The sequence below is a fragment of the Micrasema longulum genome, unplaced genomic scaffold (assembly GCF_059751315.1).
Source record: "Micrasema longulum isolate JH-2025_06_02 unplaced genomic scaffold, ASM5975131v1 h1tg000366l, whole genome shotgun sequence".
NCBI lineage: Eukaryota > Metazoa > Arthropoda > Insecta > Trichoptera > Brachycentridae > Micrasema > Micrasema longulum.
In genome coordinates, this window is record NW_028277567.1 from 7,298 (window position 1) to 35,042 (window position 27,745).

The 27,745-nt window shown below is 30.7% G+C and overlaps 1 protein-coding gene across 2 annotated transcripts; it reads left to right on the top strand.

The window, feature by feature from the left end:
• The first annotated feature begins 465 nt into the window (after positions 1–465).
• On the top strand, positions 466–27,162 carry LOC148282178 (tubulin polymerization-promoting protein homolog). 2 transcript variants are annotated; one of them, XM_088225519.1, is made up of 4 exons: positions 466–959; positions 18,153–18,581; positions 24,771–24,934; positions 26,023–27,162. In XM_088225519.1, the coding sequence occupies exons 2-4, from the start codon at positions 18,174–18,176 to the stop codon at positions 26,024–26,026; spliced, it is 576 nt and encodes a 191-aa protein (XP_088081645.1). In that variant the 5' UTR covers positions 466–959; positions 18,153–18,173; the 3' UTR covers positions 26,027–27,162. The 2 variants fall into 2 exon arrangements, with proteins under 2 accessions (XP_088081645.1, XP_088081644.1); XM_088225518.1 differs by lacking the exon at positions 26,023–27,162 and having other exon boundaries at positions 634–959; positions 24,771–26,003.
• The last annotated feature ends 583 nt before the right edge of the window (positions 27,163–27,745 follow it).

A 27,745-nucleotide genomic window follows, 5' to 3' on the forward strand; every position in this document is an offset into this window, starting at 1 on the left:
ATTTTATTATGTCACATATTTAATTCGGCGGTAAAAAGCAAGATTAGCACCATAAATATTTTTAGCATATTTTTTGTCCTCTATTCGCTCTGCATAATCAAACCATTAGGTAAACCGTTTCTTTTTTCAAAATTTCAAAATTTTATAGCCCCAAAAGCTTATTTTAGTCATGCATTCCAAATTCGGACCCTTTTCGCAAATCTTACACCGTGGAGGAAAATCATATTTTTAAAATTAATTTTGACAGCACAGATCGATCAGATCGATCACAGATCTTTCTTTACAAGATTTAAATTTTGCTGACGATTGTACACCTAAATTCAAAATACAAACTGAATGAATACACCAAAATCATTATCTTACAAACAGTTCGCACACTAGCGCGCATACTATTCGTATACACATGCATGGTGAAATAGAGGGGGCCGCGAATTAATATTCGGCGGCCATACACAACACTAGAACAGTGTGTCAATGGATTAGGGAACATTTAAAAATAGAATTTCATCCTCGATACCACTATCATAAAAGATAAGAGATTGTCCAATAGAGGTAGTATTTATTTATCGATTATCTATGATTCGGTGCTTTATGGAAGATAAAGTGATAAAGTAATCCGTGCGCGGGGAAAGTGAGAAACGAGAGGAAAAGCTAGCAACGCCATAGTGATTTCCCAGCGTCGCGCGTCACACAACAAGTACCTACCAACACTGGCAAAGTGTTGGGGACGCATCGCTGTATATTATACTCTGTAGACGCCCGCCGCGACCGGACGCTTAGAGAGTCTACTCGTTCCTACAATCAATCGCTTTATCTCTATTTATTTCTGCACAGAGCAGATATTACATTTAAAATCAGTGTCTCTATACTGTGGTGACATTTTCATCTTTGTGCAGTGCTTTACAGTGAGATTCGCCAGAAGAACAAAGGGCTGTTTTGGAGGGATAAGGAACAAGGAAGTGAGTACAGAGTAGCTAATAAAAGGGGATGAAAAGGCATTCCGAAATGTTTCCCCGTTGATCTGTCTTCGAGCTTTTCGTGTCTTTTCGATAAAATTGTGCACTCATTATAAGACAAGATTTCAATTCGAGAAACCGGTTTTATAAGGTAACTTTCTGTTCAAAATACCATATGACGTCATGAGTATTATTGAAAATGTTTATCTTTTCAATTTTACTCAAGGATTATTATGTATTTTATGACACTCAATACCGGTTAACACTTTCATGTTGTGTAATATTTATATTAGTATAAGATACGTATATAATATTTCAGCAAAATTTACATGAAAATAGTGAAATATTTGGTATCTTTACAAATTTTAATTTATTTTTTTAATAAGTAAATACACCTTGCGAACGTCAATTTGTTTTGTTTTTTTAAGTTAGAGTAACCCAGTAAGAGATTTTAGTTTTTTTGTGTTAAAATTAACTTTTAAAAACACAGTTTCATTTATTTTCATAAACGTTTGTAATTAAAAATAAAATATTGTAAATAACATCAGTATTGCAACTTTTAGTGCAATAAAGACGCGAGCAAACAAGTAGTAAATGCTTAAAACTTAAAATGTAACAATAATAAATATGTAATAAATAATATTTAATTTTTGTTTGAAAATCCCCTTTGCAACAGTTAAAATTTTGAAATAATACATCGCCATTTTCTACAAAAACGTGAATTTCATTATTAATATTAAAAAATGTCGATTTGTAAAAAGGAATTATAATTATCAAAAACGATCACATATTTCTATCAATTAAATTTGTACGGAATGTAAATGGATCGACCGTGTGAAAATTAACATAAATACATAATGTATGGGAAAATAAATACGACATATATCATATTATTTTTCTACTATATTCTGTACCTAACCTTACCAATATTGCACCTGTATCTATCATGATCATCCCGATAGCCACATCATTTAATTAATATTCAATTAAATTTTGAAAATAATTAAACTTCGCTTCTGTTTTGATTATGTATTATAATAATTGCATATTAAATACAGGAAGTCGTCACTGGAACGAGAATAGAATACTGACAATAGTATTATTATTATTATAGATATAAAGATTAATTCGGATTTGCTTATGTGCGATGCCGAAAACTGTTCAATTCGACACATTCGCTTAGTAACAAAGTGGCTATATTAAATAATATAAATTAACGAGGCGTGGATTTGCGTGTGTTCTAGCAGTAAAGGTAACGAAATAAGTTTTCTTGTCGGGATTACTAGCAACTTTTATTACCTTTAAAACTTAATAAGCTATTTTCTATAGATAAGTAACGCAGGCTAGCATGTACCCGTACAAGTCTGTATGTAGTTTTATGGCATGTGCTAAACTAATCTCTCACGCAATATACAAGCGACTTTATATTTATACCGATGATGTGTGAGAACTCATTGAAATTCGTGTTCTTTGATTATGCGAATGTGATTTTATTGTTTTATTGAAGACGATATGACTGTAACCTTTCACCGGTGGAACATATAATTATTGATATAATTTATTATACATATTGTATTGATGAGTATATATGTACTAGAAATGTATGGCTAATACCTGTTAAATTTTATTGGTTTCCCAGAAAAAAATAGATATGCTATGTTAAAACATGTGCATGAGACTAGTGTCAAAATTACCAAGTACCTAATGGCTATTTTCTTTGCTTTATGAGGACTGCACATTACTTTCAGGTGATAATTTAAGTGTCATCATTTTTTTTTAAAGTGATTAATTAAATAGCTGAATTCCAAAAATATTTCGTATTTAATGATAATATGCTTTCACAAATAAATTTATAAATTTACGGTTTGCGCTGTCTTATCATTCAATAATTTATTTTTTATTTAATTAATATAATATAATTTATTTTGAGTTAAATAATTTGATTATTTTGAGCTACCGAGAAATAAGCATTCGAATGTTTAAAAAATGTTATTAAAAAGTAAGTAAACCCAAGTTTTAGATAACTACATTATAAAGTAAATATGATTCAAATGTGTAAACGGAAGTGGATCATTCAAATTACACAAAATATTCGCACAATTTTTTTTCTTCGGATCTTTATGTATTTAGTTCTAAGCTTATTTGACATCTGAAAATAAATAATTGAAGACCTCTCACATTATTTACCGTAATCAAAAGGCGTGTCATTTATATTAATAGCGGGTGAGATAATATTGTTCGTGCTCATAATATGTATGTATACTTACACTAAATTTACATGAGATAGTGGGGGCGTGTGGTTAAATAAAAATAAATATAACGAAGTGTGATCATACTTTAAAATTTAGCACGCAAACTATTTTACGCCCTACGTTTTTACTTCCCCTATCTCTTTCGACTTCCGCACATAGAAGTATGTAATTAATTTAGAAAAAGGAGAATCGCTCTTAATAATGACTATTTTTATTTCATATGTCTATAAATAAATTAATATTTCATTTAAACAAAATACACATACGAGTATATTGTGTATATACAAATATTTTAATTCTAAGGTTATTGAGGTGATTTTTAGGAAAATGGAGCTATTCCAACATTACGAATTTTTTTGGAAAGCCTTACAAATAACTGAAGTAAAAATAGAAATCAAATTCTGATATAGTGGGGATTAAACATTGGACCTCTGAGTCATACGCCGAATTCTGCACATAGGACCGCAAACCGACATAAATCTTTTAATATAAAAAATTGTCTTAAGAGTTAGTTTTTTTATATTACCTACGATAAATTAGTTTATTTTATTTATTTTTTTAATCATAAAATCAAAAACGAACAAAATATCAATTTATGTATAACATTTTTTTAACTAAGAAGGAATTTTTGTATCTTTATAATTTAAATAATTAAATATACATATTTTATACAATTCTATTTTTCGTGGATATAAGCACTCTATTGGCTCATCAGTAGCTCCCGGAGTGTCAAATAATTATTTTGTTTATACCTAAGTGTAGGTAGTGCGTACTCGCACATAAATTTATTCTATTTTATCAGCAACGTTATTTTAGTTTTCATATTATATTTTAAAAATCTATCTATGAAAAATCAAAAGAGAGAAAAAAGAACTTTCGATGCATAAAATTTATACTCTGACTTATGACCGTATGAGACATATTCCTCAACTTCCTTTCTAGTTGTTTTAGCCATATATTTCAATATTCCTAAATTAATATAATAACTTATCGAATTCAATAATAGTCATTTTAAAAATATGTTTATTTCGAAATTTACCTATTAATTCACACAATACGGTTGTTTACGTAAAGTTTATTAGACATAGACACACTCGTGCTAGGAAGTAAATATGCAACAGGTAGATGGTACCTAGTACTTACTACGTACCTATTACCTATAGGTACCTACATATTTATGTCTATCCTTTATGGTTTGTCCTGCAACAAGAAACTATTTTATGTATACCTTTGAACACATAAAATGGCTTATACTTTTAATTTAACGCATCGTATAGTGCGATTAGAACAATGATTTATAACCATAAATCACTCATCACTTCGGTCAAGTTCATAAATAATAGATAAAGCCCAATATGTTGTGCCTAGCTACAGTAGGTATTAAATGACGCGTTGATCGTGTGATGGTACACAACATGTGTGTATAATGGTATAAAAACAGACCGACACAATGTGTATATAAAGATAGGCACAATATTCGAATATTCCGCTGTTAGAGAACGAGTTTGGAGTAGAGTTAGCTGGCGATGGCGGCCGCACGATTTCAATCTGCGGTGTTTTATGTATGTACCTACCTATGGCTGTGAGATCATCTTTATATTTCTATCATTTTTGTTTTTTGGCAATTGTTTTTACATCACCGAGCCAACACAATGTTTTCACGTCCTTTCGCTCGTTTTTTATAGCTAAATTTTCACTCATTTTCCGACTGTCCCATTTTCATGATTATTTTATTTTATTAGACAATTCAACAAAGATACCTACATACTTACAATATAAAACATAAAATTTTTAGATATTTGTCGATACAATTCCACACGCATATATCTTCAATTACGGAAATATACATAATAAATGGAATTACATTTGACATTACAGGGTTTAAAAAACATATTTAATGTACAAAATAGGTTGCAGGTACAATTGTAGGGGAGCATTGATTAAAGTGGATAGCTTTTTTTGAACCCCGTAGCTCTGAAGTTAATCTTGTAATTTATTTTTTGTAATTCTTGTAATTTATTTATTTTATTAACATAAACGGCAAATCTGCCTTTTACAAACATTTATAATACTATCTGTATTTATAATAATAACAAATCTGCCTTTTACAAACATTTATGAGTCTTGGCTTAGTAATTTTTTTTTTTAAACATAAATTTCCTTATACTCAAGATTTATATAAAAAAAATTAAACCTAAAAATTATACAAGATTTATAATTACAAAATTAACCTAAAAAATATACAGCATATTCAGTAGAAAGTTTAAATAATAAAACATTCTACAGTAATACAACAAGAAAATCATAAGTACTGTTTCTGGTATCTCTTCGAATCGAATCGAAACATTTATGGCCTTAAAAAAATGGTTTCAATTTGCTATTTTATAGGTAATTTTTATTTAAGTAAATGCCATCTGTGACCCAGAAGTAGGCCACAGCGGATGAACCTTAAGATTACAGCGGATCAGACTGGAATACACTGAATTATGCTAAGAAAATAAACTGTGTCAATTTCAATAGTAAACTGTTCGTTTTTTTTACTTTATGTAGATTCTCAATTCTACCAGACTTTGAAGATAAAAATCACATCTTCTATTTTGAGTTTATTTAGGGTATCGATTGCAATAATGGACTTTCTTTTCCATCATTATGTTCTTCCCTCTTTTGCTTGTCCATCGATCTACGAAACTTGAAACGAATTACAACTTTTTATCTGTGTGAATAAAAATGATCCACTGTGACCCAAGATGAAATGATTCACTGTAATCCAATGATAATTTTCGTAAATATAAAAAAATAGCGAGCCTCTTTACCGAAAATCTAAAACAGTACTTAAATGTTTAACAGTGAACCTTCTACATTTTCAATCCATATTAGAAAAAATACATTTTTAAATACATGCAAAAAATTGTTTTCTCCTAACATATTGACCGAAGCATCACAGCATGTGCTTCAGCTCTAATTTCGTAAGGGCAACTATTGTCAGAAGGGGATATGAAAAGTGTAAACTAAACAAAAGTGCGAGTGAGTGCGAACACACGCGAAGTTTTTGCAAATGATTAACTGTAACCCTTGATCCACCCCTACCCTACGTATAAAATATTGTTTTGCTATTTTGTCAGTACCTATGTATGTGTTATATTCCCGACACATGCGGGCCAAGGGAGTATGGTGTGCAACATGCATTGCTTGAAAATGAAGGCAGTTTAAACATATCCAGTATTCAATATTCGACATGAAAAATATGCGGTACTGAATACATAATAATGTACGTAAAAAATATAGTATTTATATTATTATAAAATAAATAAACTCACCATCATTTTCCTTTACAAATCTATTGGTGCATATGGCACTGCATTGGTACACTAATGCTGCGTATTTTGATAAATTATTACAGTGATCAGTCTTACGCTCAGAACCAACTTTGAAATGAATATTTTACGTTGACCCTGCCAGGAATCGAACCCGGGACTACAAATGCATTTTTTTTTTTTTTTAATATATATTTGGACCCCTGTATTTAGTAGCCTTACGTGTCATGTACAAGGCAAAGGTACTCAGAAAAAATCGTTTTTGTTTGTCTTGGAAATGGGATGTTCGATCACTGATTTTAGTTTTGTTACCTTTATGAGTCCAATCATCATTGTTGCAAAGTTCAAGAACAATACAAATGCGGTTGGCGAACGCGCCAACCATCACACTTGTCATAGAATCCCATCCAATTTACAATGAATTATTTAGAGGTAATTAGTTACTACAACTAACGATTTGGATGTTCGCTACCGCCTCTGTAAAAGTTTTTCCTCCAGTAGGTACCTACCTATCTAAGATTTTTTTATCGTACCTATATCTAGTACCTAATATAACCCTAGCTTCAGCGTGGACATCGCGCGTCGAGTCGATCCAATCTGTCAGGCATAGAATTATATTATGACTATTCTTAATTCTATGCTGTCAGGAGCTCAATCACAGATGGCTATCGACATGCTAAAAAACGTGCTAAGTATTTGAGCGATCACCACGAACAATCATGAACACGCTGAAGTTAAAGCGGTCGCATTGCAAAACGCCATAGATAAGTTCCGTATCCGTAGTCCGTGGTCAAACGTCAAATCAAAAAAGTCAACACGCGTGTAATCTCGTGCCGGTTTGTTATTTCGTTTTCAAGTTACAAACAATTACTATGGCGACTGCTTTTCTTAACATTTGGCTTGCCGACCGCCGGCTAAATGCATCGAGAAAAATTGAAAGAAGGCGTGTGCGAGATTCAACCAATCCTCTTGAACTGACCGAAGTTGAATTTCGTTTTGTAACGCGACCGCGATAACTTCAGCGTGTTCATGATTGTTCGTGGTGATTGCTCAAATACTTAGCACGTTTTTTAGCATGTCGATAGCCATCTGTGATTGAGCTCCAGGTTAAAAGTAAATTTAGAACACGTTGAAAAGCTCATTATTTTTGAAAAATAGTAAGATCATTATTACTTGAAAGAACTTTCACGTAAGGTGTATTTTCACTCAAAAGTGAAAATAGTCGACGCAGTCGCTTCCACGACAGAGATAAACATGATTTATATTAATGAGTCAGCTGTGTACCGCATTCATTACGTTTTTGTGATAAAAGAAAACTCGTAGTACATTTTCTCTATGGATGTCCGTTCTACCTTTGAGTAGGGAACAATGGTGCACAATATTATAATTCAAGCAAATAATACTTCATGATTTTTTCTTATAAACATACCTCTTACGATAAATTTAATAAAAAATACATTATATTATTTATTTATTTATTTGATTTAATGGCATAATTATACATTTTTACAATTTAAATCAATTTCACTTGTTATATTTTTACTAAAACTAAAATCCCACCAAGCCACTTTTTGTAGCTTGTTGGTGAAGATTATATTTATACTGACTTAATAGCGGCTTTATTGTTAAATAAGCGATATTTTTTAACTTGTGTGTAATCATTTGTGTTTATTTTTATGTATTACGTATATCCAGAGGTTCTTTTTACAATTATTTGCTGTATATATAGGTACATAGAAAATCAGTTAAATACAAGTTACAAAATGCCAACTATTTATATCTGTATATTTAAAATCTAATTAAATATAAATAGTGTGTTTATTTAGATTAGGTACTATTTCAAAACCGGGTGTGGTGTCGGATAGTGGATTTACATTTTAAGCACAGTTTCCAACGTTTCTACTAGGTTCAAGTATTCGGCCCTAAAATGGACATATTTGGTAAAAAACTCTTAAGAACGAAAACATGTCATAAAAAATAAGATCATCTACTCAATGTTGATTGAATTTATTTATTTAATTATTATTAATGACCATAATACTGTCCATATTTAAATTTATTTCAACAGAGAGGGAAAACATTTTTGAGAAGGGAATATGGAAGTCTAGGCATTTACCTTATGTCCTGTCATTGGCTGGTTTAAGTGGCCACTTTACACACTGTGTGACATTCACCATTCTGCCCATGTTTGAACATCCACATTTCCTCAACTCTTCCATCTGTTGACTTTTGTGAAGTAAAAGTATTTAAATATGAACAACTCCCTAAGGAGGAAACCCAGCCAGTCTGCAAGCATTTGGACATAATCAAACATTGTTTTAATACTGTCCATTTATAAACATAAACCAGAAACATTAAGGTCGAAAAAACAACAGAACTTTAACAAAACATTTAGCGACATCAATACTAGACAACCTATTTATTTAGTGTTTGTATAAATCGTGGTTGGCTTAAACCGAAAACGTTAGTAGCTCAATCACAAATAACTATTGACAAGCTAATAAGTGGTAACAATTTCTCATCATTATTGTTTATCGTATTCGGGATCACAATGGAACATTCGTGAACACCTAATATTAAATGTCAAAATATTTAAGTTTCGCGGCGTATAATGTATAATCCTGCTGCGCAATCACATATTTGAATTTCACCGGTTTGAATATGGAAAATATTCCAAAACTGCTGTTTTTATTTATTATTTATCATGCTATTTACTGCATTTAGCCGGCGGTTGGCAAGCCAAATTTCAAGAAAAGCAGTCGCCATAGTAATAGTAATTTAATTTTCACTTTTTTGTTTTAGACACACTTTACTTTTTTTTAAATGCAATATATTGTATTATTTTTTATAGGAAAAGGCGATTTTTTACCAATAAACTGTATTTGTTTACGAGGAAAACAAAAAACAAATCGACACGAGCGTTGACTTAGAGATTACAAACGCGTTGACTTATGACTACGATAACTTAAGCATGTTCATTGTTGTTCATTGTGATCGCTCAAATGCTAAGCATGTTTTTAAGCACGTCGATAGTTATTTGTGATTGAGCTACAGATCTTGTTACAACATACAGGTGATAAGTACATGATATTTAATGACTAAACGATGAAAAACGTTTTTAAAAAATTACACGTATTTTATCGTAGGCATCCTACAATAAAATACGTTTTGAATTTATTATTTATTATTTATTGTTTCAGCATTTACTTCGTGGAAAAACATTTTGAATTTATTAAAAATAAAACACTTTGTAAATTTACCACACAACTAAACTAGTCGTATATGTCGTATATATAATATATTAAACTCTTGTGTGGTAAATTTACAAAGTGTTTTATTTTAAATATATACGTTTTGAATGTTTTTTTTCAATAAAATAATTATCTATTTGTACATTTATTTCACAATTACATAATCCCAATTTATTGCGTTAGCAATGAAAAAAACTGAAACCAGTAAACAATTATTATTATAATTGAGGCTTGAGGCACAGTTTATTGTATTTTTTTATTGTTCGATATATTTCTTTGTATTTAAAGAAGTGAAGAAAAATTGGCCTCGTGGTGCAGTGGTCAGCGTGTTTGCCTACCATGCAAGAGGTCTCGAGTTCGATTCTCGACATGGTTGACATGAAGTATTAATTTAAAAGGGTGTTTTTACAACATAATATTTTATAGTCCCTGGACTGGTATCTGAAGCGTAAGACTGATCATCTTACCTTCATGTAACAAAAATGATCAAGATATACTGCGATTGGTGTACTAATGCAGTGCCCTATGCACCATTAGATGATGAATAAAATATCATTTTTTTTCTCGTATCTAGTAGGTAACGCAACAAATAATAAAATGATGTTTATGTACATGTCGAACCAACAGCTAACCTATATTTATAAATCAAGGGTTCCTTTAACGTACTGTACTAACACACGATGGAATACACGTATTTTAACGAAGGAGATAAAATTTGTATCTTTGTACGTATTTATTATTCCAATAAAAATAGAAACATATTTTATGTAAATGTAAATACTATTTTTAGAGAGACGGAAGTATTATAATAGATATCCAACTTAAGTGATACCCGTAGTATGCCAGCGCTTGCGCTTGCGATGTGGAATATATATACTAAAAATATTTTGAGTATGTCTAAATTTTCGTAGACAAGGACTGGATTAAACTCCCTAAGGAGCTGTTAATATTAACATATTAAAACAGAGATAAAGAACATTTTAGAGAAGGTAATAAAGAAGTCTAGGCATCTACAGGGCTTATAACCTGTCATTGACTGGTTTATTTGGCCACTTCACGCACGCAGAATAATGAATGTTACACAGTGTGTACAGTGGCTACTTAAACCAGCCTATAATAGGTCACAAGCCCTGCAGATGCCTAGACTTCTATATTACCTTTAGTACAGTCATTGGCTGGTTTAAATGGCCACTTCATACACGCAGAATGGTGAATGTTGCACAGTGTGTAATGTGGCCACTTAAACCAGCCAATGACAGGTCATAAGGTAAATGCCTAGACTTCCATATTAACTTCTCTAAAATGATATTTATATATGCTGTTATATGTTAAAATATAGTAGTTATATAGTTTAAATGAAATAAAATTCAAATTTATTCATGTCACGTTCGAAGTATTAAAAACTCATAAATGTTGAAATGTGCATATTTAATTATTTTATTTATTAAAAAAATATTCACCATTTATGTACTCTCCTAAAATCGTTGTTCTTAAGACCTGCTTCTCGGTGCTATTTTCATGGACACGGCTACATACACGAATAATTATTTTATGTGTGTGTGGTGTGTGCATATTGGCAGATCGTATGCTTATGGTAAATAGTAAGTCGTGAGGTAACCGGTAGGTAAAAACATTACGTCATTTGACTTTACCACTGTGCTAGTGATCACATTCTTGTGGAGCTCAAAGATAAGGTGTAAAATAGGTACTAAAAACAAAAAACTGCAATATCGCTTGCAGAAAAACAAGGTTTGTTTTCGTGTGAATATTTTCTCATGTAACTTCTTTTTCAATGAATAAAATAATGAACGCAAATATTTTTTTAAATATTCCTATGATGTACTAGTCGTAAATAAATAACCGTGAAAGGGGGAATAACGTTGCAATATAGCCGAGTTCGAGTCTTGGACGTCTGTGGCCTTATGCTGTAAATAATTTGTTTCATAAATTCATTCGTATCGTATGAGAAGGAACGAGAGCAAAATGTGGTTTTGATTGCATCAGAATAAGATGGATATATGACGAACGAACGAACTTACTAAACGAAATTGTGACAGAATAAGCCTGCTGCTCTGTGGCCTTATTCTGTAACTAATTCGTTTCGTAAATTTAGTCGTATCGTATGAGAGAAAACGAGAGAGAAATACGTCTTTGATTGCGTTAGAGTGAGATGGATATATGACGAACGAACGAACTTGCGAAACGAAATTGTGACAGAGTAAGCCTTTTGATCCGTAAGTCTACGACTCTACCACAGGACCATAACCTGGTTCGGTATTTTTTGCACTTTTTAAAATTAATTTTGAATCTTAAAATATATTCTTATGTGTGCTCTAATAAAAACAATGTATACATATTTAATTAATAAGTTTATTCAACACATATTATTTAACCTTCTGTTTGAATTTCGATATTATTTTTTTTCGTTATTATTTTTTTTAATTAATTTGAAATCCACAAAAAAATGGTCTAATAAATACCTAATTATGTAGGTAAATAACGAAATTCCTAATCAATAAATAATATAATTTAATGTTCCATTTCCATAATTTCACAGTCCACTCCCAGAGGTGTATACGGCACTGCATTTGTACTCAAATTGCGGCGCACCTTAATCATTTTTGTTACTAGAGAGGTACACCCTCCCAGGAATCGAGCCTAGGACCTCAAGTATGGTAAGCGACACGCCACCCGCTGCGAGGCGGACTTATTTCCACTCGATTTCCTTTAATAGTATTTTTAACTGATAATATCACACTCAGAACTATTGTATCGTTCATCCGCCCGAACATAGATATGTTTATTGTCATTTGTATTTCTCGAAAACACACTCATTTTTACTTTATTGTAGAAACGTTGAGATATACGCATATTTGAAAAAATCGGACTGACATTTGATCAAACATTTAAAAATTACAACGCAAATCAAATAGAACAATAGTGTTCAATGTCCGATGAATTCAATTAAAATATTCGTGAATTTTTTTGTTTAACGGAGTATTCTGATTTTTTACAAAAAATAACGATCACTAAAGTAATAAATAACAAGTATGTCCTTAGTAGATTACCCACATTTATTATCTTTCAGTGTACACTGTCTACCGATCTGACCTTATTCAAGATCAATTCTTAATTTTTGAAGTGTCTCGTCTATGGACGAGACACTTAAAAAACCTGCAGTCTTTTCTTATCTTATTTGACAAATTATTTTACACTTTATTTACATGTACAATTTAAATACATATAAGGGCGGGCATATTGCCTTACGGCAATTTCTTCCTACCTACCCAAACCGTTTAGTTTGAGAAAATTACAAGTACATGGACATATTCTAGGCAGAATCTTATAATTTTATACAAAAAATTTAAACAAAAATTAACTAAAAAAAATACAATATATTATGAAGATTAACATATTACAACAGAGATGAAGAACATTTAAGAGAAGGTAATATAGAAGTCTTGGCATCTACAGGGCTTATGACCTGTCAATGGCTGGTTTAATTGGCCACTTTACACACTGTGTAACATTCACCATTCTGCCCATATTTGAACATCTATTTTATTTTGTTTTATTTTATTTTATTTTATTAGGGAAATCAACAGTTCTACATACATATTTTTAGTAAACAAACAGATATAGTGTATAAACTCAGAACTAATAACAGATTTCCACATAGTATACAAAGTTAGTAAAGAAAATATATTACATATCAAATAAATACATACAATTTATACATATCAAAATGTTATTTTCATGTACTCAATAATCAAAGATTTTTAAAAATATTAATTTTAAGAACATTAAGTAACTGTAAATTGGACGGGATAAGGACAAAAATGCTTGAAGAGAGGATAAGGAGGGGAGGGGAGATGTACATATTTATTATTATAATGTCTACTAAGTTACATAATACATTTTTAGTGTAAATTTTAAATCTGACAGAGTGATGTTTGTGTAATGTATATTTTTAAATTTTGTATTGTACATTGAAAAAGTCCTACGAAAAAAAGCATTTTTAACATACGATGTTTTACTTATTGGTACATGAAACAGGTGGTACCGTCTACAAATCCTGGCTGGCACATGTATTGTTATTAAACCAAGCAGCTCTGTACAGTCAACCATTCCTGTCATAATTTTGTAAAGCAGTAGTTGGTCCGCATACACTCTGCGGTATTGTAGAGAAATGATTCCATGGAAGGTGGAGGCAGTGAGAGTAGATACATAAGAAATACCGGTTTTGTATTTAAGGTACTTTATGAATTTGTTTTGAATATTTTCTATTCTAGTTATATATATGGCATACTGGGGATTTCATATCTGAGAGGCGTATTCCAAATGGCTTCTGACAAATGTATAATATAATGAAATAAGGGCCTTTGGATTATCAAAGTGTTTACTCATTCGAATTATGAAACCTAACATGCTCAATGCTTTGGAGGTAATTTTATTGATATGCGATTCAAAAAGTAGTTTTGAGTCTAAAACAATCCCAAGATCTTTAATTTCGTGCTTTCTCATTAGTACATTATTGTTTAGTTTGTAATCAAAATTAAGAATTTTTCTTTTCCTTGTGAATGTAATACAGACACATTTATTTATATTCAAAAACAGTTTATTTTCAATACAATAGTCAGTTAGACGATTAAGATCGTCTTGAATCATTAGGCAATCTTCTCGAGATTTAACTTTAGCGTATATTTTCATATCATCGGCATAAAGAAGAAATTTTGAATAACGAAAGCAAACATCAATGTCATTTATATATATAAGAAATAATAGGGGACCGAGTAGACTTCCCTGGGGAACACCAGAGGAGATTTCTGCCCAGTCAGCCCACCATTTATACCCACCAATTACTACCGATTGACATCGATTACTTATATATGATATCAGCCAGCGCAGAAGATCACCATGTATACCTATAGCCAAAAGTTTGTGTGTTAAGACTGAATGATCAACTTTGTCAAAGGCTTTACTGTAGTCAGTATATATAGCATCAGTTTGGAAACCACTTTCCATTGTGTTTAAAATATCATTTGTAAATAAAGTAAGGTTTGTAACTATATTCCTTCAATTCTTTCATCTGTTGATGTTTGTGAAGTTAAAGAGCTGAAACCTTTATTTATGCGGGTGAGATTCATCTAATTGAATTATTTATTATTTTTAACTTAAATGTTCTTCATCTCTGTTGTAATGTGTTAATATAAACAGCTCCCCGGGGAGTTGAATCCAGTCCTTGTCTACAAAAAATTGCACAAACTCAAAACATTGTTGATATTATGAAGAGAGAAGAGAAGAGGTGATAGGAAGGAAAGAAGAAGAAGAAAGGAACAGTTCAAATATTTAGATAGTGACATTTCAATCTTGATTTAAATGTAAATAAAGAAGGGACATTAGTGGGTGGATTATACATATTACCACATTGATACATATTACAACAGAGATGGAGAACATTTTAGATATGAGAATATAGAAGTCTCGGGCTGGTTTAAGTGGCCACTTTACACCCTTTGTAACATCACCATTCTGCCTTATTTGCAACACCTATATTCCTTCAATTTTTCCATCAGTTGAAATTTGTGATTTTAAAGAGCTGAAACCTCTTTGAACGGTTACATAATTATATTGCATATATGTTGTAATAATCTCCAAAATAAATACTAACTCAATCAATATTAACAGATGTTTTCAGTGCAAGTAGAAATTTAACAAATTAATAAGTTATTTTTCATAAAATACAACTCAACAGTGCCATAAAACTTCAATTCATTAAATTAATATTTGATAATAGTATAAAAATGTTTTTTTTATGTCTTCAAATATTTCATACAATTATAAATATTTTAAGATACTGTAAGATGATGAAAATGGATAAGAATTAATGTAAGTGGAAATATTAGTTTATATACTTAAAAAATGGAATATTCTGTAATAATATGCATGTTCACTTTCCATTATGTTGTATCCCAATTCAACACAGGGCTCTTGGCATCATAGAGTTAGGGATACTTTTGTTTGTAACTCAGAATAAATAAATATAAATAAATATGTAATTCACAGAGTGATTTTCATTTCTCTAGCACAGTTAGTTACTTTAAGAAAACGGCTTCAAAATTTAAATGTTGAAGTAATTAATAAGAACGCAAAATTTAATTAAATGGAATCAAAAGTGTGTATAGTCATCTAAACCAACGTTTTCCAACCGCCGCGCCGGTCCCCGGGACGGTACCGGTCCTATAAGATTTTCTGCCGGTCCGCAGAAATACTTGTCGCCCATTTTAAAATTCATGTACCAAAAAAAAGCGTCATTTGTTATTTCTATACCTGTCATATTATAATATTTAAAACCAATTAACAAAATTCTACATAAATAAAAGATGTTGTACCTGCGTTACAGGTCCGAAAAATTTTCTCCTATTTTCACCGGTTCGCAGGCTTCGAAAGGTTAGGAAACGCTGACCAACTAGTAATAGTTCTACATTATATCTGCGCTGACCTATAGACCAAATTTTATTTGTCACCTGCGTTGCCTGTTCGAAAAAATCGTTAAGGTAAATCAGTCAGTGAGTAATAGGTACCTAGTACCTACATACTTAATAATCAATGTGCTGAAATCTTGATGATATAATACTACGAAGACCGTGTTTAAGTAAATTATTTCTTTGTAATATAAAAAATTGCTGACCTAATTTCCTCCGTGGGTTGAGTAGGAGGGACATTGACTCTAGTATATCAATATGTATTGTTGGACAACCTAGTTCCAGTTGCGTGTTCATGGTGTATAAATAAAGGGTGTGGTTTGCAGAATATATTTACTTATAAATGTCTCCGGTGGATAAAATAACCCGGCTTTACTCAGCTGAGTTAATAATATCGAAGGGCTAGGGTGGGAAAATGGCATGAACAAACATCAAACACCGAACACCTCATTTTCCAATGTTTGTTTTGTTTCTAAACTTGATCTTCGATTCAATTAATTTTGCGATTTAATTTAGTTAATGCAGGAAAAAATATTTCATATTTCAAATATTTTATTCAAAAGAATACAAGAAAACTAACTTACTTATTGTAGAAATAATAATTTATGCTTTTAATAAAAAATATTACAACTGATTATAAATTGAATAATTCATGATATATATAATATGTTTATATCGCAACCCTCAATAGACAAAAAATATAATTTTACGTTACAGAATAATTTTTACATTGTTCAAGCAGAGTACAGTTTTTGCATGTGTTTACAAAATTATTAAATGCCAGTAATATCTTCATAAATCTTAAGGATATTAAAACAGAAAAAATATTTTTAATAATTGTGTTTAATTTATACGTCAAATGGATAAAACAAATCTAAAAATAATAATTTAAGGTTTTATAAGCTAAAGCATCATCATAACGTCATATTGTTTATTAAAAATGCTTGTATTTTCTCCAAAGAATCAGAAGCGTCAGCAACTGGTTAGCGCTTTTTACTTTTAAAAAAACACCATTTGCCAAGCAATTTAGTCCATCTTGGGACATTTTCACTGGGGTTAGCGGACACCTCTATATGGTGAAGCAACATTTTCAATCAGTTTATGGATAATATCTACTTGTAGACCTGATAGAAGCGTAATCCACTTATTATTAAGAAAGTTGGTATATTAATAAAACCAGTTTGTAATGCTGCATCAGACCACAATTTTAACTATGAGAATAAATTAATTACATATTATTTTAGAAGATGTTATAGGTAAATGATTGGTACTTCGTTTACTATCTTCGGTCTTAAATGCTTCAAACCTCGGATTAGTAAGAGAGGGCCGCGGTGTAAGCAAATTAAAGCAATTTAGAAGAAGAAATCATAAAAAATGGACCTTTTGAATACGTGTCCCCATTTAATGTGTACAAACTTTGAATACGATAATTAGGATAAATATTATACTTTTTATAAATTTCTTACCATTATTATTAATGTATTTTATTTCGATACTGAAAAAAAAAAGTTTTTAATTCTTATGGTATTTTACACATTTTAGTTTATAAATTTGCATCATGTAGGTATCTGAGTTATATATCGACCGGTTATTTATTTATTCATTACTTATACTAACTTAGAATTATACGCGTCGATAATTTAACTCATAACTAAGTACCTACATCACTGTCAGTTTTTTTATTGTGCATATACATGGTATTGTTACTCGAATAATTAAGGTATTAAAAACATTCCGAGACTAAATACAGCAGAGCACTGTTTGTGCCTCACTGACTAAACCAGAATGGACGTTTCACCTCTTAGCGTGACGGATAAAACTCATTTGCGGTCCAACAAAATTGTACGCGCATCGACATTATGTATTTTACTAACGAAAAAATTGTTTGTTACAGAAAACAAGTTAATTAATCACAATGGCTGACGCAGAAAATGCTCCAGTGAAGGAATTGGCTGACTTAAAGCTGGAGACAAACAATGGAGACTCCAGCGGTGATGCTTGTCCATCACCAACACCAGCTGGTGCATGCAGTTTCAAGGACAGTTTCAAAGCATTCTGCAAATTCGGCGATCTTAAATCAGACGGCAAACTCATCACTCTCTCTCAGAGCGACAAATGGATGAAGCAAGCTAAAGTCATAGACGGGAAGAAGATCACAACAACGGACACAGGAATATACTTCAAAAAGTTAAAGTCCCTCAAAGTTGGTTTGGAAGACTACAAAAAGTTTTTGGATGATTTGGCTAAGAACAAGAAGGTGGAAGTTGAAGAAATCAAAACGAAAATGACCAACTGTGGACCTCCAGGGCACCACGGACTCGGGGTAAACACACCATTCACTATATTATTATTTTGTCTGTGACATTTTGTCTTCAGTTTTCATCTTATACAGTTATGTGTGTAAAGCATAACCTAAATCTTGGACAAGTATTTTCGACTCGATGGTCACTCTATGGTAAAAATCTTGAAAAAAAGAAATCAGGTAGTAATCGAAGATTAGTTTGCCTCGTCTCCATGCTCAGGGTCTCGGGTTAGAATCCTCGATTCCAAGGTGGACATGAAATATGTGTTTGAAGAGTGGTTTCAAACTGCAATATTTCACTGTCCCTGTACTGGAACCCGAGTCATAAAACTGATCATCTTACTTTCATGTAACGGGTAATCGAGATATCAAGCATTCGGTAATTATACCAATCCAGTGACTTATGCGCAATCGGGCTCGGGTAAAGGGTATGATGATAACTATTATTTTTATTTATCATACTTTGTGTGAAAACACGTTTCTCGTAAATGACAGATACGAGTATTTCAACAAAAAATAAGAATATGTAATTAATAAAACACTTTATTCTTAGGCCACTTGAGTTTATTTGAAAACATTACTAGTTTTGGAAGGCACTACTAGTGCTTTTAAAATAAGAGGTCTAAGTGGTATTTTCACGTTTTTATTCCACAAAGTTAATCCCGATTCAATAAATACCATAAACACTAAGCATCTCTTTTTGAAAGAAAATTAAAAGTTTGGGGCGTCTGTTTACGCGGTTTTAATTGAAGAAATGTGAATGTTCAGACAAGGACAGAAAGGTGAATATTACATAGTGTGTAAAGTGATCACTTAAACCAGACAATAATTACATAGTATCTCATATTTTCTTTTTAAAAAGCTCTGTATCCCTGTTTTTATTAATATCAATCATTACGTAAATTTAATTTATTTATATTCTTAATTGAGACAGCTGTAAAATATTTAATGTGTAAGATGCCACCATTGTCATGTTACAAGTGAAATATTTGGGAAAATATATCTACCAAAAGCGACGCCAAATGGACGCCTTCGTTCGACGCCGACGCGAAAAGGCACACAAGTTAGACGAGTGTGGGCATCGCGCTGATACGTTTGTAGGTGGTATACTGGTGGTAGTCTAGTAGTACTTACGTATTGCGTACTAGGACACCACTTGTGTGATTCTGACCAGCGTTTTCTTCATTCGTTTAGAATATATTTATGTTCGAATTTAAATGTATTTATATTTTGAAATAATTGCATTGAATGCATATGAACCAATAATTAAATAACCAATAATAGTACATCATACAAAAATTCGGGTTGTGGTTCCGTGGCTAGTGTTGCGGACTCCAGGTTCAAATGTCTGAGGTTCGAACCTCACTGTATATCCCAACTTGATTTCCTTTTTTTAATAGTGAGTTATTTACAAATCGTTAAAAATGTACACCGAAATTGAAATATTTGGGTAAATTATAAGAACGCTAACATTTTATTTATTTTTATTTTTAAAAACAATGTTAAAAATGGAATAAATACGCCAACCGCTCTGTATTTTTATATTTTTTTATTACATATCAGTAAAAAATTATCCGTCCAATGCTTTGGTACTAGTTCAGGGACTAATAAAATATTCTAGTGTAAAAACACCTTTTAAATAAACATTTCATGTCGGGAATCAAATTACTCATCCATTGTCCAAGGTCGTTTAATTTCAAAACATTACATACAATGGATTTTATGATTCTCTCCGATGAAGGTAACATACTAAAATGGACATGGGCATAGATAGCTAAAAAACATTATTTATGTCGACGTAAAAAAGGTAAAATTAAAGATAGTTTAAAATGAAAAACCAGCATACCTTTTTTTCAAAAATAAATATATAAACAATGAAGGTAAGACAGGTATTATTTAAAACTTTTCGACTATGTAGGATAAATACCAAAAACAGATTATAATTTCAATTCAAATAATTTATTATAGCGAAATAACATTACAAATAATAAAATATTGGGACATTATATTGGGACAAAATATCAAACAAGGAACCTTTGAGCAATGGTTCGACATTATCAAGGTATAATACTCTCTAATAGCACAAGTGTTTGCCTTTTAAACACGGTTTCACTCATATGAAAGATGTCGATCTCCAAAATGTTCGTGTTCAGGTGCCTGACTGCTCTTCCAATCGGCATAACCAGAGGTGTAAACTTAAATATTAGTCCAATTTTGTGTGACATAAATCCGTTGAATTTATGAACGTCGTGTTGACGATTTTTTATGTAAACGATAAAATTTAAGTCTGGTATCCATGGTTTTTGGGTCTTACGATGCAGCTTAAAATTCGTAATTAGAAAAGTGGTTATTAATAAAAACAAAAAAATAACTATGGTCGATGCTATCAGTCTCCCGAGTGCCGGACCATTAGTACCGAAGTGTAGTTCCGACTACATCTCTGGGTCCTCTGGGTCGTATTTAAGGTCGCATTTTCGCAGGTTCGCTCGTAATCTATGAAAGGTAGATCAAAATATTGTTCCAGTTTATTGAAGTGTCTCCAGTAGAATGATTACCAATTATAGCATGACGTTTTTACAACAACAAAAAAATGTGAAAATTATATAAAATTAATACTTACTTCCGTGCTTTTTTTCTTAAAGCTATGTTAATTTTGTCATTTTTATTATTGAAATAGTTAAAACGACGCAATAACAATTAAATAAAACATTTAAGTTTGTAAGTGAAAATTCTTAATGGAAGTTCATTGTAATTTATTATATAAATAAAAGATGAGTGATACTTTAATCCACAAATTTGAAATATCCTGTGACCGGTTTCATCGCTTTCGCGACATCTTCGAGACTGGTATCTTTACTACGAAATTCAATGTATTTATAAAAAAACAGAGGTAAGGATAGAGAATTCAAAATGACTTTTTACCCTTTGTTTTCTAGAAATCATTGTTGGCAGAAATCAAACTCACGAAGGATGGGACAATCAAAAATATATATATATACAATACTTTAACTCATTAGAAATATTATATTTACTCATTAGTTAACCTGAAACACTGTTTTAATGATCCTGATTACAAAAATAAATTTATTTAATTTACTCTCATATGATTTTGAATTCTCTATCCTTACCTCTGTTTTGTATAAATATATTGAATTTCTTAATAAAGATACCAGTCTCGAAGATGTCGCGAAAGCGATGAAACCGGTCACTGGATATTTCAAATTTGTGGATTAAAGTATCACTCGTCTTTTATTTATATAATAAATAACAATTAAATGATTTTTTAATTGAGATTTACTAAAATCTAACGATTTCTCATAAGAGTGTAAAAGCTAGGACAAGTGTTTTTTTGTTGTTTTTTCTATTAGTAACTTTTTACTTTTAAGAGATAGACCTTTACACCTTCAAAGTTTTATGTGGATATTTTTTTATAAATTTTCATGTGACAACAGCCGGTCACTTAAGCCCGGAACACCTTGTATAACTCACTTTCGGCTGCAGTAGCGCATCAGTCACAAAGCCTTTTTATCTTCAATATAATGGATCTATGTAGGCACTAAACACAAAACTGATTTATGTACTGTAAGATGTGCAAAAAAACAGCTTATAAGTACAATAGAGTAATAATTTGCAGATATTCCTACACTTATCCATTGTCTCGTAATTGCAGAGAGAAACGAAAATTAAAATAAAAACGTAGGTAATGTTTTACATAATCGATTTAGACTTGATTTGCTTTAAAAGACACAATTGATTTTTGATTAACTTTTATAAAAAAACAAGAAGTGTTTTTGTTTAGGTTTGTAGCTTGTAACCCTGCATTTTAAATTGGCATTTGCAATTTAATTTACCATGAGTTATTGTTTACATTTTTAATTATGATAAAGGTCAGATCAATCAAATAATAGGATTACATAATTGGTGTGTACGGCTATGTCGCCGAGTGGGATCATTATAACTGCGGGAACTTTTGTTATACTTCGCTCAGTTGACAAAACTTTTTTAGTTGCTTTTGGTCGACTTTTGAGCGATGCAATGATGGGAGTGGTAAATAAATATCGCTTTAGACATACTATGTAGTCGTACTTCTGTTACATACTTCGTAATGCATACTAATCACTCCGATGAGCTTTTCATAATATGCAGTCTTGTAGAATTACAAGTTAAGGCGGTTCTGCACGCTGGCCAACACGTCAGCCAGTACGCTGGCGCGCGTATTAGCAACGAAATCAAAATCATTATCTCGGGGGAAAATGCGGGAAAACGTTTGTATAAAGAGAAGTCAGAATACGTTTCATCTTAAGTAAACTTTCTTTTTTTAAGGAATTTTTAATTTCTCATCTTAATCTTAATTTTAAAATTTTGTTCCAACAAAATATAGGTACTTAAATATTTTTTTTAAATAAAATTACGAAATTTTAAAATTACACTCTTTGCAGACGATGCCTAATATCTGTACCTCAGAGGCAAACGGATGCAAATCCAGAATTCATTTTTTTAAATTTTTTTTAAAAGGAATAACCCGCTAAGCCTTTATTTTGAGGCTTGTCAGCAGGTGGGATAGAGGGAATATGGAAGGAAGTAACAAAAAATACCCTACAACACCCAGACCAATTGAGAAAAAATATTTCTTGGATTTTTTTCATGCAACTGGCGGGAATCGAACCCGCGACGCCAGTTTCACAGCTGGCCGTCTAACCAACTGCGCCAAAGCGCCTGTTATGAAATGACATTTTGATTTCCATATCCAGTTTATGATCATGTCCATTAATTTGGAAGAAATGTAAGTCTAATAATGAAAGAACCAATGTATTAAGATACTGAAAATACGAATGAATTCTATAAATGATTAGAAATAACTTAGAGAAAGTAGATTCTTTAGGCTTTGGTTGAACATTTGACGTTTGGATTTGCATCCGTCTGCCTTTGAGGTACAAATATATATATATATATATATATCGGGAGAAAATTAAAAAAAAAACAAAAATGGACAAATTGAATTATGATCTAAATAATGTATCTCTATGGCGAAATATTAATCAATTAAAATTAAATATAAACAAAACAAAATATAAGAATATAAGAAACAAAAGAATATAAGTAACGCCATCATTTGTGTTTGATAATGAAAAACCGAATGAAGAAGTGAAATTAAACATTTGGGTGTAATGATGGATTCCACACTTACATTTCATCGAAATACTAAGATGGTAATGAAGAAGATTGCAAAAAAAAATCAATTGTGGGAAGAATTAGAAGATTTGTTGATAAGGATTCATGCAAAATTATTTAGTAAACCACACATTAACTATTGTAGCAGCATATTATTTTGATCCAACCAAGAAATTTTTAACTAACTAACCGTATGCTAACCGCATTACAAAACAAAGCTTTAAGAATCATTTTGAAAAAAAACGGATACGCAAGTGTAAATTTGATGTTAAAAGAATGAAAAGTACTAACATATAAGCAAATAATATTTTTCAGTACGATGATGTTATATTATTAATTTAAAAATCACAAAAGTCACAAAATTCTATCTTATAAAAGGCAGTATAAAATATTATGAAATGGGAAAAATCATTTATGGAGAAAAAAAATACAAAATTCAAATAGGAGGTTAAGAAATATGGGTTAAATAACTTGTAAATGAAATATGTGTACATTGTTATTATTAGAGCACACATAAGAATATGTTTATGTGTATCCTATTTCAAGATTATATATATATATATATATATATATATATATATATATACTCATTTTCATATATAAACATGGACTTTGATGAAGATAGCGTTTGTAATTACAGCCCTGAAAGATATGTTTAAACATATGGAGCTTAGCAGTTCAAAAGCATCAAAGAATGAATGAATGAACAAGACTACAAGATTGGATTTCTTTTAATGATCTTATATCGAAAACATATTATTAGAATTAGTTTCTACGTCTTTATAAGTTAAATTAGTTTGTATGCTTTTAATGGCATAATTGGCCTTACTCTGAGGAAAAACCTGATTCTTTCTCAGGTTTCTGGAAGGTATGTTTAAACATATGGAGCTAGTAGTTCAGGAGTATCGAAAGATGTAATTTTAAACATGGCTATAAGATCAGATTTCTTTCGACGATCTTATATCGAAAACATATTTTAATTGGTTTCTAATTAAATTTAATTACATCATTTAATTAATATATTTATTTTTTATTTAGGTGGTGAAGTCACCAGCATCTGTAGAAAGGCTAACAGACACCAGCAAGTATACCGGCTCCAGCAAGCAGAGGTTTGACGAGACAGGCAAAGGAAAGGGAATCGCCGGAAGGAAGGACCTGCCTGACAGTTCCGGTTACGTCACTGGATACCAACACAAGAACACGTACGACAAGACACACTAAAATCCTTCGCTTTTAATGCCTTCCTGCATATTCATGTACATATTTACCAACTTATTCTGAAGTCGCGCTAACAGGCCGTTTGTTGTAAATCATTTGGTTAGCCAAACAATAATAGGGTAATTTTATGCATGAAAAATATTAAAGAATCCGACACGACTTTTTCTTAATCAATAAGTAGTTTTATTTAAGAATTTTATGATTTGTAAGGATTTTCATAAGACTTGTTAGGTTTATATTTCACTCTGGACATTTTTTCACGTTAAAAGAAGGAAAACTACGGTGTTCTGTTTTAAAATACAAATATAGGTAGCTTGCAACTTATGTTTATGGTCAATGAAGTACGACTTTCAAATTTTCATATAATTTGTTATAAAAATACGAAGTTACTCTTTGAAGTTGTGGATGTTTTAAATATACGAATTTTTTTTTAAATGTTCATGAATCCAAATCCAGCAAAACGTATTCGCAAACCTAACATTTATCAAAATTCTTGCATAAGTTGTTTAAAGGTTATTATAACAATCAAATACTAGTTATAAATAAACTAGTGATAAATCACATTCGAGACTCTTCGGTGTTTTCTGAATTCTTTTTTTTTTTAGTTTTTGATAAATAAAAATCCATTTACTCATTATCATCAACTCAAAATCTCAATCTCAAAATAGTTTTAATGCATAAAATTAATAAATACTAACGGTGAATTCAAAGAGTATTGTTTGAGTGGTAATACCCTGTTTTTGTATAAGCATAATAATAATAGTTTGGCGATAGTTAGGGCGCATTCAGAATAAAAAATAGAGCAGAATCAGATGCACCTATGGACGTTATATATTTATTTACATAGGTAAATAATGTATATTTTTCCTAAAGCTATGTATTATAAACATAATGTGTACATTCTTAGGGTGACAGAGGTGAAAGCAGCTAACCTACAAGAGGAAAAAACACTAACCCAAATAAAAAGTACAAATTTGTTTGCCATCCCAGCTTTGATAATATATTCCTGTGCCATTAATTTACTATGTGAAAATATTAACAAATACCTACAAATTAATAATTCTTGTTGCAGCTAACTTCACCTCTATACACTACCGTAGTAGACGTTGACGATGCTTCTATATATTCCAAATAAATAAAAACGTGAACTTAAAACATAAGAAATCAACTCATATAAGTTCAATTTGGTTCCAGAAGAAGGCAAAAACAAGAAAAGGGATTAATGAGTAACAAAAATACCCAATTAACTATATCAATCTCCTTAACCAGACGGAAAATGTTTACCTTTTACGAAAGTCTAATTCGTCTGAGTTGTAACCAAAATAAAACAATGAGTTTCTCCATTGATATTTCTTGATGGAACTGCATTTTAATTATGACAAGAAAAATACGTTTTATGAGTCTTAACCACTTTATCAACATCAGACAACTCCTACTTTAAAATTGTGTTTTTGGTCTTTCACCAGTACGACAATGTCGATCACCACTAAACCCACCCGATCGCCGGCGAAAAATTCTAAATTGAAAGTGTTCCAACTAAAAAAACTTATTTTAATAAAATTATAATTAAAATAAAAGATAGAAATTGTATTATGTAACGTTGAAAATGTATTTTTTCTAAAACACTACTATTCTTATCAATCAATATTTAGTCTTGCTAAAACATCACCAAAACAAATGTGTACTGATGGTAAAAATATGATTAAATATTTTTGGTACATATTTGGTTTAAAAAATTGTGTTCAACTACTGTGTTTTATTTTGGTTATATTCATCTATGTATTTAAGCACCTACTAATAAATATTTAAGGTAAATCTCGTCTCTCGAATTTGTAAAACATTTGTTTTGAAAAATAGATCGCTATATACGCAAACTATCATTGGAATTATTTTTACTTCATTTCGAGTCATTTTCATTTTAAGCGGACACATTAATTTAACTAAAAATAATTACTAATTTAGACAATAGTTTTACAAGTAATCATGTATTTGGTTGGTATGTTGATAAATATAATGTTTTTACTTTTTAAAATAAAATAATTTATGTGATTTTTTTAGAAACTTTTGAATTAAATTATAAATGTATGTTTGTGAATTTTGCTTCCTTGTTGTAAATATTATAAAGTGATCCAATTATATAATTAATGATGTTATAGGTTTGATGTTTGTTAGTTGCTTGATTTACATTAAAATTATATTATTATCTCACCAACTTATGTGTTTTACTTAAATAAAGTTATTTATCCCTTAGATAGAACTAATGTCACGAAAACATTATTTTTCGTCCGTGAAAAGAATAACAAATATGTGAAATAAAATTTAATTTATGCATTCCCTGGATTATATGTTATAGAAAATGTCTAGTTACTTTGTATTTACTAATGGGTTCACAAAATTTGTACATATAGGTACTTAATTTATATATCATATACCAAATAGCGAATATATTGTCTTGTAGATTAAATAAAATTTACCAAAAAAATAAAAATAAGGAACTAATAATACCCGACGGAGAATAGTTTATTTCACACATATCATCTTAATCTCAGCGGCGCGGTAAAATTATAGTGGATTGACATTTTGTCGCGTTGGGGAAACAAGGCTCTTTCAAACAAAATATGTTTTTTAACTTTTATAGTATATATATTTGAATATCGGTTCTATCTGCATCAAAATTTCAAAGAAAAATTAAATCAATCCTTATAAGTTCATTAAGACAACATTAATAAAAAATGTTAGATAAAATAATGTCTTCATTTAACTTTCATGTCTCAAAAAAAAACAGGAATCCTCAT